The sequence below is a fragment of the Bipolaris maydis genome (genome assembly GCF_028858645.1).
Source record: "Bipolaris maydis strain C4 unplaced genomic scaffold PSV08scaffold_14, whole genome shotgun sequence".
In the NCBI taxonomy this organism is placed as follows: domain Eukaryota; kingdom Fungi; phylum Ascomycota; class Dothideomycetes; order Pleosporales; family Pleosporaceae; genus Bipolaris; species Bipolaris maydis.
This window is the reverse complement of record NW_027093870.1, coordinates 52367-77296: the sequence shown is the minus strand read 5'-3', so window position 1 is coordinate 77296 and position 24930 is coordinate 52367. Positions and strand designations below refer to the sequence as shown.

At 51.8% G+C, this 24930-nt stretch overlaps 7 protein-coding genes across 7 annotated transcripts; 5 read left to right on the top strand and 2 right to left on the bottom strand.

The window, feature by feature from the left end:
• Positions 1-197: 197 nt before the first annotated feature.
• Positions 198-1718, top strand: PSV08DRAFT_229350 (Ssl1-like-domain-containing protein; the record flags this gene model as incomplete). Its single annotated transcript, XM_066092250.1, has 1 exon — positions 198-1718. Exon 1 carries the CDS (start codon positions 228-230, stop codon positions 1716-1718), a length of 1491 nt encoding a protein of 496 aa, XP_065948172.1. The 5' UTR covers positions 198-227.
• Positions 1719-2147: 429 nt separating this feature from the next.
• Positions 2148-3437, top strand: PSV08DRAFT_411936 (uncharacterized protein). The gene is made up of 3 exons (XM_066093919.1): positions 2148-2522; positions 2568-2645; positions 2705-3437. Exons 1-3 carry the CDS (start codon positions 2184-2186, stop codon positions 3293-3295), a joined length of 1008 nt encoding a protein of 335 aa, XP_065948171.1. The 5' UTR covers positions 2148-2183; the 3' UTR covers positions 3296-3437.
• Positions 3438-5395: 1958 nt separating this feature from the next.
• PSV08DRAFT_250893 (uncharacterized protein) lies at positions 5396-6196 on the bottom strand (the record flags this gene model as incomplete). Its single annotated transcript, XM_014224957.2, has 2 exons — positions 5396-5824; positions 6053-6196. The coding sequence occupies 2 exons, from the start codon at positions 6194-6196 to the stop codon at positions 5396-5398; spliced, it is 573 nt and encodes a 190-aa protein (XP_014080432.2).
• A 468-nt stretch (positions 6197-6664) lies between these two features.
• Positions 6665-8301, top strand: PSV08DRAFT_229346 (uncharacterized protein). The gene is made up of 2 exons (XM_014224956.1): positions 6665-7474; positions 7537-8301. Exons 1-2 carry the CDS (start codon positions 6943-6945, stop codon positions 7884-7886), a joined length of 882 nt encoding a protein of 293 aa, XP_014080431.1. The 5' UTR covers positions 6665-6942; the 3' UTR covers positions 7887-8301.
• Positions 8302-8600: 299 nt separating this feature from the next.
• On the top strand, positions 8601-14479 carry PSV08DRAFT_404612 (N1221-like protein; the record flags this gene model as incomplete). Its single annotated transcript, XM_066093701.1, has 7 exons — positions 8601-10499; positions 10549-11737; positions 11847-12179; positions 12674-12742; positions 12799-13182; positions 13333-14142; positions 14219-14479. The coding sequence occupies 7 exons, from the start codon at positions 8601-8603 to the stop codon at positions 14368-14370; spliced, it is 4836 nt and encodes a 1611-aa protein (XP_065948170.1). The 3' UTR covers positions 14371-14479.
• An 8156-nt stretch (positions 14480-22635) lies between these two features.
• On the top strand, positions 22636-24205 carry PSV08DRAFT_365191 (uncharacterized protein). The gene is made up of 7 exons (XM_014224953.2): positions 22636-22814; positions 22874-22897; positions 22949-22985; positions 23037-23107; positions 23159-23394; positions 23449-23585; positions 23647-24205. The coding sequence occupies exons 1-7, from the start codon at positions 22653-22655 to the stop codon at positions 24039-24041; spliced, it is 1062 nt and encodes a 353-aa protein (XP_014080428.1). The 5' UTR covers positions 22636-22652; the 3' UTR covers positions 24042-24205.
• Positions 24206-24382: 177 nt separating this feature from the next.
• On the bottom strand, positions 24383-24838 carry PSV08DRAFT_404610 (uncharacterized protein; the record flags this gene model as incomplete). Its single annotated transcript, XM_014224952.2, has 1 exon — positions 24383-24838. The coding sequence occupies exon 1, from the start codon at positions 24737-24739 to the stop codon at positions 24383-24385; it is 357 nt and encodes a 118-aa protein (XP_014080427.1). The 5' UTR covers positions 24740-24838.
• Between the last annotated feature and the right edge of the window lie 92 nt (positions 24839-24930).

The following is a 24930-nucleotide window of genomic DNA, read 5'->3' as shown; positions in this document are numbered from 1 at the left end:
ACATGCATGACTGAACGCTCATCGTTATCCAACGGCCTTTTGCTCCGGAGCACACGACGCCTGCTACTTCCTTTGACGCCGTATATTGCGAATGCGCACTCGAGTCGAAGCTCGCCAGCCCATCTGCAACCACTCCCATTCGCATCTGCGACCGCCTATGATACTAGACACCCCCACGACTGAGCTCCAAACGTACTGCGCCTGAGCCGTCAAGCTAAACGCAAGCCATGGCCGATTCCGATTACGACTTTGAGGACGAGGTATCCGATGACGATTACATTGGCAACAAAGGCAGCGCCTCGAACACGCGCGCGCAATCCACAGCAGCTACCAAGAGGCGAAAAGTAGAGGTACCAGTCAAGGAAGCACCTCAAAGGAAGGCATGGGAGACGGAGTACTCGCGGACGGTGGAGAAGACGATACAGCCAGCAGACGATGGTAGTCTGGGGCAAAGTGTACAAGAGCGAGAAGAGGAGCGCAAGCGCAAGCGGTTACGCAAAGACACCAAGCCATTTCAGCGTGGCATAATAAGACATGTCGTACTGGTGCTGGATCTATCAGAGGCCATGCTGGAAAAGGACATGCGCCCCAACCGTTTCATCACCATGATCAACTACACGCAAGACTACATTCGCGAGTTCTTCGAGCAGAACCCTATATCCCAAATGAGCGTTCTGGGTATGCACGACGGCGTCTGCATACGCGTCTCGGAGCTGTCTGGCAATCCAGCTGAGCATGTCGCGGCGATACAAGGTCTGAGAAGTAAGGATGATGGCAAGGAGCCCAAAGGCTCGCCCAGTCTGCAGAATGCTCTCGAGTTGGCGAGAGCAACACTCTACCACACGCCCAGTCATGGCACACGAGAGGTCATCGTCGTCTTCGGCAGCCTGCTGAGTCTGGACCCTGGCGACATTCACCAATCTGTAAAGGCGTGTGTGAGGGACCGGATACGGGTCAGTATCATTGGTATGGGCGCACGCCTCAAGATATGCACCGAGATTGTCAAGCGAACCAATGCAGGCGACGAATCCGAATATACAATCGCCACAGATCAGGAGATGCTTCGGGAGCTGCTCCTAGCCACAACGACACCACCCGTTATCCGACAGCCTCTGGTTACAGATAAGACTGCGCCAGCCACGACAGCCCAATCTTCAGAATCAGCTGCCGCACTAATGATGATGGGCTTCCCGTCACGGGTAGTAGAAGATCAGTTGACCATGTGTGCATGTCACGGAAACTTGACAATGGGCGGCTATACGTGCTCTCGGTGCAGCGCAAAAGTTTGCTCTCTACCCATCACTTGTCCTTCATGCCAACTCACACTCCTCCTCTCCACTCACCTGGCGCGCTCGTATCACCATCTCTTCCCCCTTCGCAATTGGGCCACAGTGTCGTGGTCGCGCGCCCGTGAGATGGGCAGCAAACAGTGCGTGGGCTGCTTGGCTGCCTTCAGCAACCCACCGAGCAATGCCAAAGAGAACGGTGAAGCCCAACAAGACACTGAGGCAAAAGTCACGAAAAAGCACGACGATGACAGCGAGGAGCAGAAAGCCAGTGAAAGTGGCAGGTATGAGTGTAGGGCCTGTGAGAGCCACTTTTGCATTGACTGTGATATGTTTGCACATATGGTACTGCATAACTGCCCAGGATGCTTGGGAAGGCTAGATCCCAACACGGCTGCTACAAGCAATGGGGATGTGGAGATGAGTGGTTGAGATAGAATTCGCACCCAGCTTTGAAGTTTGCTAGCGAGAACGATTGATCAGAGCGGATGGACTGTAAGGAAATACCCACGCGCTGGAAGCGCCAATTGCAAGATTGGTACAAGGTTGATTTTTTTTTTGAATTGCTACATCGCTCTCTCGGTTACATTCTGTGTGATTTCCATGTAACTATACCATTGTCTTTGACCAAACTACACTACACACTCAGGATGAAGGTATATAGTCCGGAAGAACGTTCATCCCCATCAAGCCTGAGCATGACGCGTAGTCCCGTGAGTACGTAGGGGCAGTACCGGCAGATTCTCTCGGACTATTGCACACGGAAATGCCGAACGGCAGCCCCGCGTACGTGGGGCAGGTTGCCTCGTTGAGCATACTCCACATTCCGCAAACGCGCCATTGTGCGTCTGCAATTGTTCATAAGCCGTTTATAATCCAGGTTTCTTAGACTCACACATGTTCTCTCTCCCCATACGAGCTCTTGTCCACTACACACACATTATTCCCAAGCCAGTGCTTGCTTGTCGTTACGTCACTCCCCACTATAGAGTTCCATCAACGAACCCGGTACAGGCATATTTTAGTACAGCTAGCAGAGCAATGGCGGCTTTTGAACGATTGATTCGATTTGAGGATGCCGAGGGCAAGACACTGTATGGTAATCTGGAGAAAGAAGTACCTACGAAGGATATCCAGGGGAGTACCGTCGAAGTGCTTGAAGGCGATGTGAAGACTGGGTTTAAGAAGACTGGTAGCAAGGCCGCAGTTTCAAAGGCATGTTCAATTGACGCTTTTGTATTCAATGTCGATTGAGCAGAACTGATAAAATACACGCTGTAGCTACTAAGCCCACTTCCAACTACAAATATCATTCTCTGCGTCGGACTCAACTACCGCAAGCATGCCCAAGAATGCAATGTACGTAATCACCCAGCAGCAACACGGCATTGTCTCCTAACCACACTTCCTATTCGTAGCTCCAAATCCCCGAAAACCCAGCCATCTTCATGAAGCCCAGCGACGCGCTCGCAGGCCCCCTAGACGACATACCCATCCCCAAGACCTGCCAATCACAACTCGACTATGAAGGCGAACTCGGCATCATCATCGGACGCGACTGCAAAAACGTCGCCGCAGCAGACTACGCCTCGTACATTCTGGGCTACACGGTCGGCAACGACGTCTCGGCCCGCAACTACCAGGTGCCTGCATCCGTGTCTGGCGGCCAATTTGGCTACGCAAAGTCATTCGACAAGTTTGCCCCCATCGGCCCTTGCATTGCGAGTCCCGCCATCGTACCGGATCCGCATGCGTTGACGTACTGGACCAAAGTTAACGGGGAGAAGAGGCAGGAGACGGGTACGGATGATATGATTTATACCGTTGGCCAGATTATCGAGCATCTCAGTCGTGGAACGACGCTTAGGGCTGGCACAGTCATCTTGACAGGGACACCAAGTGGAGTTGGGTTGTTTATGGAGCCAAAGGGGTTCCTGAAGGACGGGGATGTAGTGGAGATTTATGTCAAGGGGATTGGGAGTTTGGTTAATACTATGAGATTTGAGTAGTGTTACATGGTAGTGTGGTAGTGTGGTAGTGTACATGTCACTGTACACGCAAAGCCGCTGTGCTTGAAAAACATTTCAGAATTTACCACACATTGGAGAAAAGGGAACGTAGCTTGCCAAAGAAAAAATAGTTGCAGCATGATGATTCATCTAACCTGTTTTGTCAATCAACACATGTCCGAGGAAAGAGCAGTCAAGAGCATGCATATATGTTGCATATCTTGGCGCACCTGCCCCGTTTGCCTGGGAGAAGCCTCTTCTGTTCTAGTGCTGCATGATTCAGATCTGCAACCAGATCTAAACAGCTGTCACATGAACAAAAAGGGTTCATGTGTTGAAGCACTGGAAGCATGATGCCGAAACACAGGTGTGGTCAGAGTGGGTTGATGCCACTTGAGCACGTCCGCCTGGCGCATTGAACGAATGAGGAAGATGAAGCATGACTAACAGCAACAGAAATATCGGTGCTACTAGAGAAGTGGCACATGGAGAGAGCAGTCATATCAGTGAAGTGCAACCGCAATACACTCATCATCGTCATTATCATCCCCGCTGCCGCTGCCGCCGCCGCCGCCACCACCTGCCAATACGAACACATCCGGGATCATCCAGAGTTGCAGATTTTTTCGCCACAACAGGAACAACAAGAATAGCAGCATAGACGATATTTACGGATAGTGGCCACACACATACATACACACCCCAAGTGGGCGCTAGGGAGCGGGCGGCAGCAGCAGCAGCAGCACCTCGAGGCAGACAAGGGAAAAAACCTCTACCCACCCAACCCCTGCATTCATGCTTTCTCGCTCAACAAGCACCAAGTTGTTTTACATTGCTCGTATGTAGCATATCACTAGACCGGACCAGGGGTGGGGGACATGGGGAATACCAAGCTTCAGTCACACGAGAACAACCAAACCCATGTTCCATGTTTGAAAGAAGACAGGACTCTCAGGTTTGAGACCTCTCTTCATGCTAGAGCGAGTAAAAGAAAATCAAGCCCCTGTTCCGCCCGGATGGAGAGAGAGAGAGAGAGAGAGAGAAAGAAAGAATACGAGAAAAATCCTTGTATCTATACACATGAACAAAAACCTACACACACGCACACACACACACACACACACACACACACACACACACACACACTATCTCTCTTTTCTGTCACGTCTTGTGACGCTGGGGGGTTGGAAAAACATGTTCATGTGTGTATGTATGTACATGTGCTTATTTTGCTTTACTTCCTTCCCCCACCATCCATGTGTGGTTTTGGTGGCTTATGTCTAAGAAACCCTTGCATCTAGAACGCCTTCAAGAACGGCCAAAAGTAAATGTATTGAAGCGGGATAGCAACAAGGGAAAAAGATGGGCCAGAAAAGTGTGAGTGTGCGGATGCGGGTTTTGGGGGATTTCGATTTAGTCCCCCCAGGGAAGTAGTGAACATGTTTAGGTGGATTCCTTTTGGGTTCTGGGGCTAGACGTCTTGGGGAGGGGTTTGATTTGCGTTGCAAGCCACGCTTGATTACGTATGCTTTGGTATATGTGTGTGTATGGAAAGGGTTGGGGAAACGGGAGATGTGATTGAGCATGGTATTGGAAGCAGCACAATCTTCTTTTTTTTTCATACACGGAGATTTGAAAAGAAAAGGTATATACAGCGTTTACAAGGCGAGGGCCAGGATGAAGACAACATGGCCCAGATGGGACAAAAGAGAGGTTGCGATGAGCGAGTTTGATGGCGGCGGCTTGCATGACGGGTCCAAGAGCAAAAGGGGCAAGGCGGCCATGGGCGGTCGGTGGCAGAATGTGGGGGGCGTAGTGTGTCACATGCCACACGTCTGTTTCTGACACAGCCATGTGAATGCTTGCTGGAGATGTCGGGTGAGCCAAGGGCAGTCTAGAGGGGTGGAGGGGTGTCACCCGTGCAGTGGCCGGGCTGGACTGGGCTGGGCGAGGGCGAGGCGGGCAGGCGGGCCTGATGGATGGATGGGGACAATGCGGTTCTGCTTCGTGGGCAGTAAGCAGGACAGGAAACGGCATGATGGGGATGATTGACGGGCGCATGTGTGGATGGAGGGTGGGTGTGTGTTTGGTCCGGCGCGGTCAATCGGCCTCGGACCACCAAGCGCGACGCGGCGTCTTGTCTTGTTCGGTGATGCACAACGACTCTTCTTCCTCCTGGTCGCGGATGCGGGACAGGGATGGATAGAGCGGGCGAGCGAGCGAGGGCGGCGACGGGGCGGCAGGACAGGGTGGTGATCCACTCAGACTGGCTGGACGCACAGTGTGCTCGGGTGGTGGGAGGCATTTGGGGCTGGCGAGTGGGGAGGGCTGCACAGTGATCAGCCCCGGCGCTGATTCGCCGGCCGGGGGCCCGCCAGGTTTCGGTTCGATTCCAGGTGGCCCCTTGGTCGCCCTTGCCTCGATAGATAGCGTCGCCTCTTCCTCGTGACCTTCTTCTTCCTCGTGATCCAAAGCCCTCATCGCTGCTGTGCTGCTGATAGTCCTACAACAGACTCCATCGCGGGCTCGCTGAAATACCAGAGGTAAGAGAAGTGTTTTGCTTTCGCTTTCCACACTCTCGTTTTTCCCGCGCCTCGCCAAAAATTCCCCTCGTCGTCTTCTGGTCGCCAGCGCAGACGTCGACGCAGTGCAAAGGCCGTTTTCTTAATCTTACTCGACATCACGTTACCAAACCAATCGACGAAACCGACTTGGTGAGTTGGACCCGTACGGTCGCTTTCCTGCTCGCCTGCGCACTCCTTGTGCCTCCGCCCGCGCCTTTCTCTTTTCTTCTTCACGACTTGCGACGCCGCTCGCGACCCTCACCCGCGCCCGCTCGACGCCCTCGTCCAAGAGCGAGCACGAGGGGAGAGGCAGACGACAGCGTTTGGTGGCGCCCATGTTGCTCCGCATCCCGCAGCCGCAGCATCATGGAGACGCGCATCCACGACGAAACGACGCACGACTCCTCTTGTGCGCCTCGCTGCCACCCACCGGCCATTGCACCATGAGCCCGCCTTCCTTTGCGTCCTGACAGCTGCCTCTCTCCGGCCGACGCCAGACCAGATGCGCCCAATCGCCTGCCTGCAGCGGAGCCTGCTCTCGCACCACCTGGATTGCATCTCATTCACCTGCCTGCCTGCGCCCGTGCTAATGTTTGTCCAACACAGACTGTCCATGCTAAGCGCATAACTGCCAGACCATCTGCTGCGTCTTGCGTCTGCGACTGCGACTGCGCCTACTTCCTCTCTTGGCTTTGCGCGTGAACTGGCGGGCAAAGCGTTCGCGACTCCGACTCCCCCGCCTCGGCTGTATTGCGCCTGCGGCTTACCATTCGAGCGCGTCTATCCTGTCCCTGCCCTCACTCTCCACCAACCACCGCCAACCCGCGCACCCTGTTGCCCACCTAAGCCTCCTTACCTACCCAACTTTCCCATTCACGCACCCACGACGGCGCGACTGCATCGCATTTTGTTCACTGCCACGCCGCCATCTCTGCCTCCCACCCTTGCCCTGTCCTTGGCGCGGACCTGGCATTCACGCGCCGGTCCCTTTTGCGCAGTGCCTAATTTACAGCACTGCCCACACCCACTTTGACATCGCCCTCTCTTAATACCTCCCCCAGCATCCCTTCCTTGCCAGACACCATGGCGGATACTGCCGGCTACCCGACCGACAGCAAGTTGGATGCCCACAACAGCGTCCACACCAACAAGCGAAAACGCGACACGCGCGACCAAGGCATCAACCGGCCCGCACCACACAACTCCAACAGCGACTTGACCGACCAGGCCACCGCCTCTTTCCTTGCTGCACACAACGCCGCTGACGACGACATGCAACAGCAATTTGACGTGCACCATAATGGCGGCACCAACGCGGCCAGTGTGGGCGATACCGCAGCCGCCGCCCTTGCCTACCACCAGATGACAGTGCCCCAAGCGACCGAGCTCCAATTCCAGCCCCAAAATTCTGGTGACGGCTCATTTGGAATGGGCGACCACAACCAACAACAAACGGGCATGCAGGACTTTAGCCTCGAAGCTCTCAAGGCTGCAACACAGACAGGTCGCCCAGGTCAAGCAGCGCCCAGCGACTCACCGCCGCAAAGCGCCACTCACAAGCCCCAGGTTGGCACAGAAGAGTGGCACAAGGTGCGGAGGGACAATCACAAAGAAGGTGCGTTCACTTGTTGTTGTTTTTCTCGTGCTTGAAAGATTCCACAACTAACCTGAGTACAGTTGAGCGCCGCCGTCGCGAAACAATCAACGAGGGCATCAACGAACTCGCCAAGATTGTTCCAGGCTGCGAGAAGAACAAGGGCTCAATCCTCCAGCGCGCCGTACAGTTTATCACCCAGCTCAAGGAGAATGAGCAGCAAAATATTGAAAAGTGGACACTTGAGAAGCTATTGACTGAGCAGGCCATTACCGAGCTTAGCGCCAGCTGTGATAAGTTCAAAGCAGAGTGCCAACGTGCATGGGACGAGTGCCAGATTTACAAGCGCGCATGCGAGAACAACGGCATCCTGCCTGACGAAATCAAAGAACGCCAAGAAAACGGCGAGCAAACAGGGGCAAATCCAATGTAGAGTGGTGATTTTGCTTTTCTGGACCCTGCAGTGGAGCATGTTCTTTCGACACGATGCTGACGAAGTTTTTGTTACTCTTGAAATATACATGTGCGCTTCTTTTCTGTGGGGATGTTTTAACTCCCCTTGTTGTCTTTCATTGGCACATGTAGTGCTAATCAAGGCTTACTTTTGACTCGGCGTACGGGAGTGCAAGTCTCGCTCGCTTGAGCACACGGGCTGTCGTTTGATTGTCTGCATCAGCCCGATAGTAATCGCGGTGCGGGTATGGGCTCCTTCTACTTGCAGGTTATGGTGGCTTTGTTTTATTTCATGTCGTTATACACATATATATTCTTTTTCTTGGAATGTTGAGCGATACATTCACAGCCACACGAGCTATTCTGCAGTAGCATGGAAAATCTGTAAACTGCTTCATCTCAGTTGTCGTGCAAATGATGGACGGAAAGTGATGTTGGCTAGCAGTCAAGTCGCGCTAGTGAAACCCTGCCTACGCATGAGCCGACGGCGCATTCCCACCCACCCCCCACCTGCATCCTTACAGCGACTCACCTTCTCCGACTTGCAGACACACGCGTTTCCTCAATGTGCTCCTAGCAATCTACCAAGAAGCCATGAACTGCACATAAAACCGGTGTCCCGCATGTGGTGGGCACGACTCGTCTAGCCCCACGGCCTATCATTTCACAATTTAAACACTTGTCGCAAACGGACATGGAGAACCACGACGTACCTGGCGAACAACCACTGCCACCCCCGGTAGTGGATGGGGCTGAGCTGATTGGAAACTCGAATGCTGATTTTCCAGTCATCGAAGCTGAGCCCGAAGAAGAGCTTGGTCTGCCCCTCGATACTGCTGAACAGCAACGACTACTGCTCGACCAAGATGACAACCAACCTCAAGCTGGCCCTCCTCTAACGTTGCCAACACGTCCGGGCCTACAACGAGGCAATTCGGTTCCTACACCTGCACCACACCTCCCCCCTCCCGCACCGCCTGGACCGCCTCCAGATACCCCGCAAAACGACTCGCTTTCGCTGGCGCAGTTGCAACATCTTGTCCGGGGCCTACCCAAGGTCGAGCCTGCTCCATACGCCTTCAGTTATGATGATGCTTCGTCTTTTGAAGAGGAGCTCGAGGAATGGTTTTCATATGCAGTGGAAGAGCAGGCCATGCTTCTCAAGACACAGGCGTCATACGCATTGGAGTGGAGCGCATTCCACGGGCTAAGCGACGCGACCGATAGCGAAAACGGCTTGGACTGGGCTTCTGCGGCACCATCGCAACGCAAGGAGTTTGTTGAACAATTGCTGGCAGGACTGAAAGAGCTTGACCCCGTCTCAAGGTTGAAGAAGCTTGAGGCATTACTCTACCTTCTTCTCGGGTGCTGGTATGAGAATGCTGGTCTACCGGAACCGACAGAGGACAACGAGACGACGTCGGACCATGCGCGCAACGATGCGCACCGAAAGTCAGGAAGGCAAGTTGCGCTCATCAAACGCAATGTGTACTTGCTGGCTGAATGCGACGGCGTGCAGAGCCTCGTGGACACGCTCGACGCTTCGTTTCAGAGAGCATGTGGGGTTGATGTCGTACCCGATGTACAGCGCGACTCGAAAGAAGCGGAGCGACGAGAGATTTGGTGTGCTATGACAGCCGTCTACGTTGTATTGGAAGTCGCACGCGATGCGGAAAAGGCAGAGAACAGCACTGGACTCCGAAGCGCTATCCTTGATTTGAAAAAGCCAAGTCTGCTTGTCCTGTTCGTCGATGTCATCGCAAAGCTGAGATGGGATGAATCGATCAATCTGCCATTATGCAAAATCTCTTTGCTGCTATGGAAAACAATGCTGGTAACATTTGGTGGTCTCAGGGAAGTCGACAAGGTCAAGGAACAGTTTCGGGACAGCAATCTCGACTCGGAAGATTCCAAAGGACATCCGCTCATCACCGCCTCACCTCTCGATTATCACCTTTTCCGCCAAGAAATAAGCTCAAAGTATCCAGCATACAATCCTCCGCCTCCGCTCTTCCCCCTGGAACCAGAAAACAACTCCATCCTACCACCGCTCAAGAACCATCCTAATAAAGTCGCCGGCAATCATGTTTTCGGGTCTGGGCTCGGAGACACGAATGGAACCACTACTTCTATCCTGCACCAACCCATTCATATCGCAACTCCAGCGCCATCACCCCCTCCTTCTCCGGCAGGCCCGGGCGGCAAAGGTGGAAAGAAACAGAACTACCAGACAAATCAGATGTTTCCTTTCCTGTATCCACCACTTGACGAGTCTAGTAACAAGTTGGGTGGTAAAGGTTCAACTGACCTCCAGGACCTTCTCTGTGGCCGGAAATGGGAAGGCTCGGATATTCCGACGTCGATCATGGAGGCTGCAGAACTTTTTTCGAAGCGTATGAAGGCTACTCGCGCCATGAAGCAGCTGTGGGAGGAACGTGTTGCCTTTATGAAGTATGAGCGGGGTTGGACAGGCCCTGATGACCATCCTGATGTTGAAGAATTGTCTCTTGAACCAAAAGATAACGAGCCCAAGAAGCAAAACCTTGCTCCTGGAAGCGTTGAGGAGAGACTGCAACTCGTGGAAGAGTTTTATGTGAGTGTCAGCCAGGCACGCCCCGAATTTACTAAGCTGACAATCACAGCGCGTTGCATTACCAAATTTACAATCGTTGATTATTGTCTTGATCAAAGCAATCCTGGCACATGTAACAGCCCTAGTCACACAATCAAGCGGAGCCAACGGCCTCCAAAGCGGATTCCAATTTCAGGATAACCAGAACGGTACGACGGCTGGGCGACCTGATCTGAATGGCATGAATGGCCACAATGGCACTCTGGCTACAAATGAGGAGCTGGACGCTATGCGAACCCAGGAAGTGCTGGACAAGGCAGTTACCGGTACCCTCATTCTCATCTTGAAGTGGTTCAAGGTCTCTCATATCTTGAAGTTTGAGTACATCACTCAGCTACTCGTTGATTCGAGCTATGTTCCTCTGATCCTAAAGCTATTGCAACTACAAGAAGTTGAGAAGATTGTCAATTTCAAGAGTGAGCAAGAAGAGCTCAATTTCTTCAATTACTGTCGGTCGCATTCGAGAAATGCGTCTGAAGAGGAGGTCAACGTACACCATGAAGGAGATTTGCAGGAAAGAGACTCTGATGAAGATGATGCAGCCCCGCCCCCGATTCGCCGTTCGAGACTAGACTCCAACGAATCGGGCATCGAGCCAGCAATACAACCCACACAATTGCAGCCCCCGGAGGTGGACGAGCTCGGCTTCCCGACCAACGAATTGCCGAAAGAACCAATCACCAACTTCTCCTGGCGTGCGTTCTTCACTTCAATCAACTACTTGCGCATCATGCAGAAGATATGCAAAAACAAAGCGCATCGCAACCTTATGCTTGTTTCATACAAGTCATCCCAGTTTCTCCGTAAGAGCCTCAAAGTACCGCAGCCAGAGTTGCGCCTTTATACTCTCAAACTGTTCAAAAACCAAGTCCCATACTGTGGTCGCAAGTGGCGACAATCCAACATGCGCGTCATTACAGCCGTGTATCTACACTGTAGACCAGAGCTTCGAGATGACTGGTTAGCGGGAAGCGACGTGGATGCGGAAGTCGACGAGAGTGTCCCTCTCGAGCAAGCCTTACGATCACTGACGCACTGGCATAATCTGAAGCGGTATCCAGAGAGTTTGGGCGCCAAGCCTGGCGTCCTTGAAGAAGAGCAAGACTTCTTCCGCAATGAGCTCGAAAAGATGGATTGGGGCGATGAGGGCGTCAATGAAGGCGAGATGGAGCAAGGCTGGCAGGATCTTCAGGTTGAGGGTTGGTGAGCATCTTGCACGCCGCATCTATGCCTCGTCATCTTACAGCTTGTATACTTATCCTAACCGTCTGATACTCAATTAGGGCACCGTATTGATTTTCCGCATAGATGGTGCTGATCGAGAACGGTCTCTCGTGCGCCCTGAGCACCAACTGCACGGTCGCCGAGAATCCGTTCGCGATGGCAAGATGTCAAAGTCGGATGCTACACGTTCCTTTTCTTCGTCAAAGAAAAAAGACTGGCCTGGGTCAAGTGGATCAAAACGAATTTGTTCACGAGATATCCACGCTGAACTCGAAGAGCTTATCAAGGCGTCAACAGAAGAAGACGACGATAGTGGGGAATCCGAGCACACTGAAGACACCATAGCAAAGAAACAAAGAAGGAGGCAAGGGCAGTTTTCCCTTCTGTGTGAGCCTGAGATAAGGAACGAAAACGAGGGTAGGCGCAAGTGCAGGACGAGAAGGAATAGACGTGTTTTCAAGCCTGAAGAAGGGTAGAGGGTGTACTCCAGAGTCGCTGGCTATGAACTCGAGAATGATACCCGAAAGGTATGTGGGTGGCCATGAGCTTGAGCAAATCTAAAGATGTATTATTTTGCAATGTTTGCCTACACAGTGAATCATGGGCTTAGGCCAAAGAACGACCCAGATATATAGTTCGTGTGTAGATGCCGCGGCGTTTGGGGAGGGTAGTTGATCCGCCAATCAAGCAGCCGGATATGTGGCTGACCTGCGCGAATAAAGCAATGCGGCCCGTCTTGCCTGACTCGGCGTGGCACTACCCCGAGCTTCTTTCTCCACAACTGCGGGTTAGTTGGAGGTCGTCGGCATTTGCTCCGCCTTCGGTCTTCCTCTGTGCCATTTCCTTTCTTATTCTCTCCAGTCATCTGTATACATTTGTTGTGTGTTCGTTGCTTTTTTTTTCACCCATAGTGAAGGTTTCCCACATAGACTTGATCGAACGCATTCGTACAATGGCGAAGGTCTTTGATTACGCTGAAGGTCCGTCGCAAGTACATCCGGGACATCAATTCCTCGTGGCTGACCCATACGATTAGTTGCAAAGCACAATACGGCAGAGAGCTGCTGGGTCGTCCTATACGGCAATGTCTACGACGTAACGCGCTTCCTACCTGAGCACCCCGGCGGATCCAAAGTCATACTCCAGCTCGCAGGCAAGGACGCGACGGAAGAATACGATCCTATCCACCCTCCAGGCATGCTCGAAGAAAACCTTCAGGCTTCGGACAAGCTCGGCACAATCAACCCAGACACGCTACCAAAAGAAGAAAAGACACCGCTGGAGACTGGCGAGGCGCAACAAGACGGGCCTGTAGACCTGGAGAGTCTTTTGAATATCGACGAGATTGAAGAGGTGGCGACGAAGAAGATTCCGCACAAAGCATGGGCATATTACTTCTCTGCAAGCGACGATCTGCAGAGTAAGTCATTCAACAACAAGGTGTACAGGAGCATACTACTACGGCCACGGGTGTTTGTCGACTGCACGCGCTGCGATACCTCGACGACTTTTCTTGGCCATAATGTCAGAATTCCTATATATGTTTCTCCTGCCGCAATGGCCCGGCTAGCGCATCCAGACGGCGAGTGGGGTATAGCGCAGGCGTGCGAGAAGTACGGTGCCATGCACCTGATCTCGCAAAACGCATCCATGACACCCGAGCAAATTGTTGCAGATGCGAAGCCAGGCCAGGTGTTTGGATGGCAACTATATGTTCAAAACGAGCGGCAAAAGAGCGAGGCTATGCTTGCCCGTATGAACAAGCTTGATTGCATCAAGTACATCTGTCTCACACTCGACGCGCCTGTGCCAGGAAAACGCGAACATGATGAGCGCAGCAAAAACGTTGGCTCCAACTTGCCTCTCCGTGCAGCCGTGCAGGAATCTCAGAGCGTAAGCAAGACGTCAGCTGATGCAAAGACACCAACACAAGCAAGTGAGAATGAAAAGTCCAAACCAAAGAGCATGGGCGTAGGACAGAGTTTGTTCTGGGGCACGGCGGCGGACTTGACATGGCGTTCCACACTGCCCTGGCTCAAGAAGCACACGGACAAGCCCATTGTGCTCAAGGGCATCCAAACACACGAAGACGCCTACCTTGCTTCCCTCCACGCGCCACATGTCAAGGCTATTATTCTTTCCAACCACGGTGGTAGAGCGCTGGACACGGCGCCACCTGCCGTACATACCTTATTGGAGATTCGAAAGTACTACCCAGAAGTCTTTGACCGTATCGAAGTCTGGGTCGACGGAGGCATTAAGCGTGGAACAGACGTTGTCAAGGCACTTTGCCTGGGCGCCAAGGGCGTGGGTCTCGGTCGGGCTGCGCTGTTTGGCCTCGGAGCAGGAGGCAAAGAGGGTGTAGAAAGGGTGCTTGAAAGTAAGTTTTTTTTTTCTTTCTTTCTTTAAAGTCATGTGTTGTCATGTAAACCAATTTCGCTAACAACAAACTACAGTTCTCAAAGCGGAAACGGAAACATGTATGCGCCTTCTTGGTGTAGAGAAGATTGAGCAACTTGGTATGCAGCATATTAATACGCGAGCTGTTGAGCGCGATATCTGGGATGGACCGATGCTGGAGCGAGCAGAAGTCAAAGCTAAGCTATAGAAGAGGGGGGGAAATGGTGAAACGGGAGTGGAAGCATTGTGTGGTGGACCCAAAAAGATAGTAATGATATTTGCCGTTGAAAATCGAGCCATCGAGCCATCGAGCCTGACTAATTGCCATGTACCCAAGTGTGCCCAGCAAATTAGTGAAGCGTGCCATTTGCATGTTTGTCTCATCGACTCATGCTTTATTCTCAGAGGGGTGGGAGAGAGCCGTCGAATGTTACTCATGTCAGTCACGGAGCCGCACGCAGCTGATGATTTGCAAAAAGAAAAAAGAAAAGAAAAAAAGAAAAAGGAACAGTCTGCAGCCCCAGCGAGGCCCGCCCACCGGTTCGTCAAATCTTACACGCACAGGCACAGGAACAATTACGTATCCCGCTGGCTTGGTTTGTATCCACTATAACCTTTGTTTTGATTAGTGGGCACCTGCCCGAGGAAAGGGGGGGGGGGGGCGGGTTTCCAGTTTTGTGGGTAAAGGGTAAAAAAAAAGGAAAGAAGGGTAGTGGGGGGGATGTTGTGGCGGTGGATTGACAGGGTGTGGCTGAATCCTTCGTAACTTTTTTCTTTCTTTACCTTTGTCCTGCGTTATTGAGCGTGTTTCAGGATAGCCTTGCGGAGCCGAGCCGAGCCGTTGGTGGGTTTCATAGTGACTAATTGACGGTTCGTACAAACGTAGAAGGGGAAGGTCTTTGATAATGCTGTGGAGACTAAGGTAGAGTTAGTTGTCGTCGATGATGGATTTTCTTTTTGAGAAAAGAAAAAGGAAATGTATTTCTATAGGGTATCTTTGATGAAGAATGGAAAAACTCCCCCCTCTCCTTCCCTGGTCTATCTAGTATTATGTGTATCAATGTGCGGGCTCGAGACGATTGCGAACCACAGCGAACGCCCAGCAAAACCTTCCATCTACCCATTGAGTGGAAGGGTGGGAAATGAAATCAGGAGATGAACTCAGCAAACCATGGCCGCTAGTAAATTTCCCCACCCACCCAAACACCCCCGTTGCCGCAAACTGGCAACCAATGCGGCGCCTCTTCCTTCCAACCCACACACCCCGCGCCATATCGTTTTTTCTTACCCGCTCTCAACCCCTCCCCCCCTCCCCTCCACCCCCCAGTCCTCGCGATTTCACAAATCCCAGTGTGACACAATGGCTACGTACTATGTCTCGTCATATATCTCACGCGCGTGTTTTTTTAAACTAAAAAAACCTGTGTTCTCCAACCCAACCTGGCCCAACCAATTGTAAAGGGGGAAAAATGCAACAAGTTGCCATAGTACAAATGTGAAAGAAAAAAAAAGGGAAAAGCACAAATAAATAAACACATGTGCGGAAAGAATAAAATGGAAGTTTAAAAAAAAACCCCGCTCTGTACGTACTACTAACAAAGGAAAGAAAAGACGCCGGATCAGTGGTGCGCATAGTAAAAGTAATTGGTTGCTTTCGCGTCCTGGGGTATATGGTTAATTCTCATCGCACGCGGCGTGCTTGTTCTCCATCTCTCTCTTTCTTCTCTGTTTTTTTGATGTTTTTCGCTTTGCTTCCAGTAAAAAAAAACGCTTGCGATCCTGTCGCCTAGTATGACACACATCATCTTTCTTCTTGGCCTGCTTTTCTCCGTCCCTCCCCGCCCGTCTCTTTTACACAATTGATGATTTTGCTCGAGTAAATGTTTTTTTTTTTCGGTTGGGTGGGAAGAGGCAGGGAGCTGCGCCCGCGCGAACGATATCAAGGGATGGGAGGGGCTCGGGTGTTTGCGAAATGGCTAGTAAAATGAAGGACGGCGGAAATTTCAAGGGGGGTGGTTGGTCATGATGATGACCTGGCGCTATGCAACGTCAGTTTGAATGGTCCCGGAGATGGCCGCGTGTAGCGCCGAGATGATCGGAGGCGTATGGCGAGGTGGGCTTCGTATAGAGCGGGTAGGAGTTGGGTGGCCGTTTTTTTTCTCACAGCTTGCTGGCTGTGGCTTGGAGTAATACGAACCTGTGCCGTACATACCTGTTTTTTTTTTTCATTTTTGTTCGGGCGGTTGGGTAGAAGGCATGCCGAGCTGGTCGAAGCGGCAGTGGCGGCGGCAGCCTTTGCTTTGGGCGGTACAGTGCATACTCAGTGCTCCGAGTGAATGGCGCCTGTGCCTTCGCAGATGGTGCATTGTTTTTGGCCGGTTCGTTTGCAGCATGGACCGCCTTTGCCGTTGCAGGCGTCGCACTTGACAGTGCCATTGCCTCTGCATTCGGGGCAGTCTTTCATATTTGCGTAGTATTTGGCTGGACCGTGGGGGCGGGACTGGAAGATGGTGGGGAGTGGAGCGGAAGAATGCGAGATGTTCGAGTCCCGGATGAGCAGAGTGGATCGACGAAGAGAGGGAGAGGGAGAGAGAGAGAGAAAGGGGAAGGGAAGAGGGTCAGCGCGATGCAGACGGTGGTGTTGATCTTGATTTTAGGGAAGCAGTGGGCATCAAACGAGCAGAACGATCAAAGGTGCTTTCTGTTTCGAATCAGTACCACCAAACGCTGGGCGCACAACCCCCCGTCCAGCGTCGTCGACGGCTTTTATACATGAAATTGGGCTGGATCTTTTCTTGCCTGCGGTGGCCCCGCGCAGACCCGTTGCCCTCTCAGCAAGGCACCGCAATCTCACGGTGGTGGCCGCGCATGGGATAGTGAAGCAAGCTCCCACGCTCAGCCCCCCGCGTGTTTCGTGCGTGCGCGCCAGCCAGCACGCACCGGGCACTGTCCGGGCTTTTTGTCACGATAGCCAACCGCGTAAATACATGCAAAAGCAAGATAAAAAAGTGTAGCATCACGAGATCATGGTTGCTGCATCTCTACGCGCCCGCCGTCCAATTGTAGCATTTTCTTCCTGCAATCCCGCTCGACGTACGTATTCGGAAATTGTGATGTCAATGTGCGTCCGAGGTAAGTAAGAAGAAAACCAAAAAAACACTGCCGAATTACCTACTACTATCTGCCTACTTACGTGTCTGTCTGTCTGTCTACCCGGCCAGCCCCTGTACAACGTTCCTCTTTCGCCTTCGCGCTCAATTTGCTGCTCAACTTTCACATGCTCCTCGTCTCGTGCTTCGCGCACGCCCAAGGTGCGGCAGACAGGGGATACCATGGGGTTTTCTTCTTGGCTGCCTCTCGAACAAAACGCTCTCGTTGCTATTCCAACTTTATGGACTGACGTTGCTCTGCGATGAGCCGCCACACCCGGACTACACTTCCTTGTCCAGTGGTGCTCGTCCTATGCGCCCACCCTCTGTGCATTTCAAACCTAACTTACACGCTTCCAACGGTCTTGTGCTTTCTAGCGCGTTCCATGTCACTGTCGCGACCTGCTGCAGAACGACAAGTGAAGTATGTATCAGGCCATGGGGCTGTCTGCCTCAGGCCCGACGCCCGTCTGAAACTACTGTACGCTGCATAGAGACCAAAAATGGTTTGATGGCTCTCTCAAGGCAGACGAATCGCAGGCCCGAGTTTGAGGCTATTGCATGCGCTCTGAGGGGAGTGCTTGCTCCTGCCTGCTGACTGGTCTGTATCCGACCAAGGGACTACGTACGCCGAAGTAGTTACGGTAAGGCGAGGCTGGGCAAAACCATGTCACAGGCACGTGGCAGACGGATTGGGGGTGAGACGAGGCACGATGATGTGAGTAGGGCTGGGAGATTGGCTGGCTGCTGGTACGCCTTGTTTGATTGCATGGGGTTGCTGGGTGGGGCCCAGGACAATCCGATTACGGGTACCAAGTGTGTACACCTAATTCGCTTACCTACCCACTTTTTTGTCATGGTCCTTTGACCGCTGGGCGCTACGACGGTGACTTCGGAGAGCTGCAGAGTATGAGAATTAAATCTGACTGGATCAAAGACCAGAAAATACGATGCGAGGCGGCTACGAGGTGGGCCCTTTCTGTCGGCTGTTTTAGGTTTGCCGACTGTTTCCGTCAATCAGTCTTACCCTCCTTCACGCTGCCTCTTATCCCTCTCTCTGATCCAGGTGTCAAATTGTGCTTTTCAAGAGGCCCGCGGATCTGACACTTGCAATATTCCATTATTTAATCTGCGTCCACATACGTAATTCGTTGAGTTCAGTAGATAGATAAGGAGCGTGAGTACGTACTACAAGGATATTGTGGCTTTCGACAACCGTGCACACTTATCCCATTGACATTTGACATAGCATTGACAAGACATTATAGCACCAATGGTAGCAACGCTAGCTCGCCTTGTATTCGAATAATGTAGCACCAAAAAGTGTTTGAGTTAGAGCAGGGACCAAAAAAATACATACTACATGCAGCATCCTGAAATCGAGAATGAATGCATGGGTGGCAACGATGACGTCGTGGCATCAGATAAGGAGCGTGGGCATGATGGAGGCGGGAAGCTTTGGAAGAAAACATTGAGGCTGAACTCTTTTTGCTGAATATCATAGGAGAATGCGTGAAACATGATGCACGTTAGAACAGGCCCAAATCATTGGCAGTCTATAGGTACAAGGAGTGGTCGCAAGATGTAGGATGCATTGCTGGGTATCAGAAGCGGTGCCAGAGTGAGATATTTTGGGTTCTGCATGAATTTCTCCATGTAAATGGCACTTGTAGTTTCATTTGCAAGTGCAGGTCTCAGCATTAAAACTTCGTACTAGCGATGATTGGTTATCATCGCTTGGTACTGAGCGAGCAGTATTCTTGCCATACTCCACATGAGAACGAGGCATCTAGATCGCTTTCGTGACGCGACATCTGTTTTTTATGGATGGGGATGTTTTTCTGTCATCATGATCAACTTCTGCTGATGCAGTCGATTTGGACGAACAAGAGAGAAAAGAAGGGTATTTGAGGAGAATCAAGAGTCCAGAAGATATAACATTGACCCTGATGGATTCTGTGATCCATTTCCAGTTTAAACCTTGAAATTGTCTCACGTTATTATTCAGTCTTTTCGCCAACAATGGAGCTCACAGCACTGAGCCATGGCCATTACTTGGCAATGGCAAGGTCTAGACCAGAAGCTAAGTTTAGGTGAGCCAAGAAGAAAGTCTCTTTGCGATTTCCCGAGTGATTACCAATACAAGGTCTCTTTGAATGCGAAGCAAAAGAGGATATATATAGAGGTGCCAGCATTTAACATAAAAGAAGCCAATGTAGAGGCTTAGTGAGAGATTTCTCGTCGTCCATGCCGAGTGCTCCGTCACGATGAGAAAGTTTCCCATGTGTAGTGGTAAAAGCCTCAGTAATCCATACACGCGATGGATAAATAGCTCAAACATGGGAGCCGGTCCTAATAGGGAAAAGAAATCCCTGTGAGTGGATTGAGGGACAAGAACCACCTCTCCATCAATGGACGCTATCACCGCCATATTTTCAGGTGGAAGATGGTATGCCTGAAGAAGGAGAACGACGAGGAAAAGGGGGTGCAGGTAGTGAACCAAATCATGATAGCTATGTGTCTACTCTGCTCAATCCGGAACCGATAGGGGTGTTGCTGATGTTGTCTGCTATCCATGATAGAGCTGAATACCATTACTACGAGCAGGACTCGCTTGATGTCGACTCGGTGATTGATAAGCAAAAGTATGTGTTGTACTTCTAGAGGGACCAAAAGTCTTGGAAGGGTGTACTGAACGGTGTACAATGACATGTTTATGTATTAGTTGCCCTTAACCTTTTAGTCCGACTCCAAGAGCAAAACTCTAATCTCGACAACAGTACCGTTGTACCTGTCGATCTCCTTCCGCCGCACTTGGAAATGACAGAAAACATTCCAATCGTCCAGTCAGATTAGAGGGTCAGGAGGGAGCGGGATTATATATCTGAGACATGAGCCAATAGTCCCAACAGCACTGCCGCTAATACTTATGGAAGCAAAGTTTCGGGCTGAAATGGATAGCGGGGGTGCCGGTACGCGAATGCAAGGCCTAGAAACCCAGAAAGACGTACTAGAATCATTTGGAAGACACCTGGTACTGAGTGGTTCTTGCGCGTCATTTGTGCGGATCTGTAACCCGTAGCTAGACACTGGTGCGGAGGGTAGGTGCGTAAGCAAGGGGCAAAAGGCTTAGTTGAAGGAGACACGGGAAAAGCAAATTGCGATGGCGGGCGTCTGGGCCATTGCAGTTGCCCATGGGTCTTCCTGTGCTCGTATACCATCGACTTGGTGGTCTGGCCATCCACTTACTGGTACAGCACCCTTGGTGGGCGTGTCTTGCGATAATTAGAGTTTTGTTTGCTGAAGGTGTAAGGATTCGCGATCCTCTTCGCATCTCAGCTCAAGGTGGCTTGGTCGAGGCATGGCTACATGGTGGTGCCTCTTTGCAAATGCTCAGTACGACTTTGAGCAACCAGGGAAATGAAAACGACACTGTCCTTTTCCGAGATCTATCAGACGAATGCCTTGGCCTCGTTTAGAGGAAAAGCTTAGTCCACGGTTATTGTTGCATGTGCCGTGCTCTATGGCTAAATGTAGTGTGATACGCAGAAGGCCTTGCGGTAGCTTCGCATGCCATGCTAGCTGCCTTGACGGGACAAAACCTTCTCGGACCTAGCAAGACGCTCCTGGCGCACTAGTAGGTCCGCAGTTGTAGTCTCCTTGGTGCATGCCATTCTGATCGGTCAAGACTCATCGAACGTTGCTGAACCTTCTAGATCGCCCGTGAGGCTGTTCTCATCATCTCCAAAGAGTGCTTTAAGCGAACTGCGTATTCTGTGAGCTGATGTTGGACTGTATATAGCTTAGTAGATGTACGGGGAAAAAGCAAATCCCATCTACACAGACCATTTTGCCATGGGCTGACGAGTTTACAGGCCCCACGGCTGGGTTCAACGAGTCCTCGAGCAGTCGGGTTGGCAATGCCGTGCTGGCTGTGGGGATATATGGCTTGGGTGTAGTGCAAACTCTGTCCTAGCCGAAGCTGGTGGTAAGCAACGTCTAGCATCGGCTTCCCCTAATGCAGAAGCGACAAGCAAGCAACCAGCTTGTCAGACGTGTGTGGTACTCTGTGACCTAGCGACTCGTAGACGCATGTATGGATGTGTGGAGAACAAGTGTTGAGCTTTCGGCCGTAAGTACGTAGTTGGAGCATTGGAGGGACGGGCTGGTGTGTCTTGCAGGAGGGCCAAATCTCCTTCCCCATTCCGGTGAGATCGGCAGCGTTTGTCCGAGCTGCTGGGACTGGGAAGTTGCGCAATGCACGTGGACGCGTCGCTTGGCCCCAGGCCACGCGTTCCATACTACTTACATATCCTTAGCCAGCTCTCTTGCAGCCGCATGAACATGGGCGCATACCGACATGCAGAGATTCACGCTGGTAGCTGCAGAAGAGCCCCGGTTCCTTCAGCCAGGGCTGGATGACGCGACGAATACGAGATGCCCGACTAGACGAGAGCCCACTAAAGATGCAAACAGCTGACCGCTGCTGTCAAATCGACTCTTCTGCGCCAGGCCAACATGGGAATCTTCGACGTCGCCAATTCAATTCTTCACTTACTCGCGCGGAAAAGGCCCTACTTATCCCGCGACCCGACGGACAAAGCGCTTTGCATCACGGGCGGAAGCATGGGCGATTGGGCCTAAGCCGCAGATCCGGCTGCTAGGCGATAGGGAGCTGGCCGCGGGGAACTGTTGGACAAAACTCTATTGATCCAAGCCGGAAAAGCTCTGATTGATTGTGCCTCACGTCACTGTGAATGGACCGAGGCAGCCGATAATCTGCATCCATACACATACCATACTGGTCGGATCTGCATCGGCTGCCAAGATACCACCCCAAGCCAAGTGCCCTGCATTGCATCCAAGCTCATCACGCTGGCCACATTGGCAACCGATGCACGGCTATACTACGTATGCCACTTTGTTCACTGCCACTGCTACTGCCCTGGACAAATTGCTCGTTTCAGCAACGGCATAGCGCACGCTTGCCAGTGCTCTCCGTGTGGCATGCGCTAGTATGACTGGTCTTCTAGGAATCGCAGCATGCACTAATTCTAGCTCAGCCACCAGGCATCCCTCCATCAGATCGCCTCCTCGCAATTGTCAGGGCTAGAGTTTCGCGTACCACTGGCGGCACCTCGGGTTGTGGGCATGTTAGCCTCCGAAGCCTGTGCACCAGGTACCTCCATCCCATTCCTCATGTCTGTAACGCCACACAGTTCAACGGAAACTACTCCTGGTCCCATGCAAAGAGTCGCCCCTCAGGGTCTCGTCTTTTCGACCTTTTGTATTAATAACTTGGCCATATCCGTGTCGCTGGATCCATTCTTCGTAAACCACTATGGACCAACTAACCGCTGACCAGTTGGCTGCCCTGGCCCGGGATGACAAAGGCCCTCTCACAAAGTCCATTGTCATTGCTTTCACGGTACTTTCCTATGTCGCCGTAAGCCTACGGCTGTTCACTCGTATGCGATACATCGGACTGCAGCTCGGTTGGGAGGTAATTGTCTACCTAAACATTCCCCAATACGGATATGTTTTGACACTGTTTTTTTTTAGGATTATGCAATAGTGGTGTCCTTGGTGAGCCTCATCGACACTTGCACATTTGAATATCCGACTCACACTACTTAGGCGACAGGCACTGTTGCGAGCGTTTTCCAGGTTCTTCGTAAGCAAGCATGCAAAATGTACAGAAAACAGCCCCACTAACTCATCGTAGAGGCCGACGCAGGCAATGGCAAGCATGCAATCTTCATCGAGTTTCCTGAAGGGTTCCGGCCAATCCTCAAGGTACGACCAGAGCATAGTTTTCACTCACATCTGTTTGCTAACGATCAACAGTACCTGTTTTGGAGCATCATCTTTTATAACATCAGCCTTACCTTTACAAAGATATCTATCCTGCTTCAATACGGCCGAATCTTTACCGTACGCAAGATGCGCATACCACTGCACATTATCATGGCAATGTGTATCGCATGGGGAGTTGCTATGATCATCATAGCGGTATATACATGTGAACCCCTTCCTGCCAAAGATGGTGGACCGAAACAATCTTCGTGCGTGGAAGGCTCAATGTAAGCTACAAAATGTCCCATTTTCTGTGTCGGTTGCTGACAATGGCCACACAGTATCTGGTTCGTCAATGCGGCCGTAAACATCCTCACAGATCTTCTTGTGGCCTTCCTTCCTGTAAAGGTCATCTGGAACCTGCAAATTGCCAAACGCCCAAAGATAGCCCTCGTCATGATTTTGACAATTGGATGTTGTGTGTGTGGTATCCATACTTCGCCTCCACGCCCTCACTATTCTTGTCGCAAACCTACAAGACACCACCTACTACAGTGCACCGGTGGCGTACTGGTCCTCGATCGAAATGAATCTGGCTATTGTTTGTGCATCGCTACCAGCACTCAAGCCACTCATGGTCAAGATCCTACCTGGCTTCTCAACTCGCGGCGGCAGCAACAACAGCTACGGGCCGGGAACGGATGGACTAGACAAATCCAAAAGCATGATCCACGGCGTCAGAAGCACCGCTAGGCGCGCAGGCGTTGATGATATTGAGTTGGGTTCGTCTTCCCACGCGGTTCGCCCAGACAAGTCCAGCGATGACAACATCTTGGGCAAAAACATTTACGTTTCTCGACACTTTGAGCAGCACTATGACGACAGCTCGAGGATTAGCGATAGCGAGAGCCAGAAAGACCTCGTACGACACTGAAACCCCTGTGCAATAGTAGACCTATAGCTAGGGCATAATAAATTAATTCGAATTCTCTTTGCTCCACATCGCTATCGCTCTACTTGTTTTCCACAACTTTCCGATGCCCGGCTCATTCTCTCCGTTGCCGTACGTCAGGAAATGCTTCCCTGTAATGGCCCTTGCACGATTCGGCAATCTGAACCTCCAATCTACCTGTAAGTATGTAATAGTAGGCAACATGTGTTGTCTGTGCGTGCCTGGTTGCTTACTTTCTAGTATATCGTGTAGGGCACCAAGTAGTTCTAGGCCCATCTTGGTCTAGCCCCGGCCCGCCTCATTGGCGCGGAACGCTTGCGCCATCAGTGAAAAAAAGGCCCGATGTCTGTCGGTCCCCGGCGGGCCACCCTCGCCAAGGCATCTACCACTGTCATGGGCAAAGCACCTGCGAGTTGTGTCCCTACGCTCTCGAACTTGGCAGCTTCTTTGAAAACTTTAAACTCATCCTGTTGAATCCCGTTGTAGCTAATCACCAGCCTGCGCCCGACACCAATATTAGCCTGCGTCCCGACTTGTGGCCATTTCTTGCATACTAGTACTGACAGGTGGTGAGATTGCATCTCCCTCAAATCCGTTGCAATAGCCACAAACATTGGCATCATGCCACACGCCCACCAAAGGCCCGATGATGGTGACTGAGCGGCGCGGTGCCGCGGCATCCTGTCCCCCCTTTTCCCCGTGCGAAATCCCTCAGTTCTGGACCATGCCCAAGCTCGCCTTATCTATCGCTATCGGACCGATGGGCCCGTCTTCCTGATCCAGGTGACAGGGCCAGTCTTGTTAGAGAAACCGCCTATCCCCGAGTATTTCTGAGGTATTGTGAGTGGATCTCATACCTATTCCCGATCTC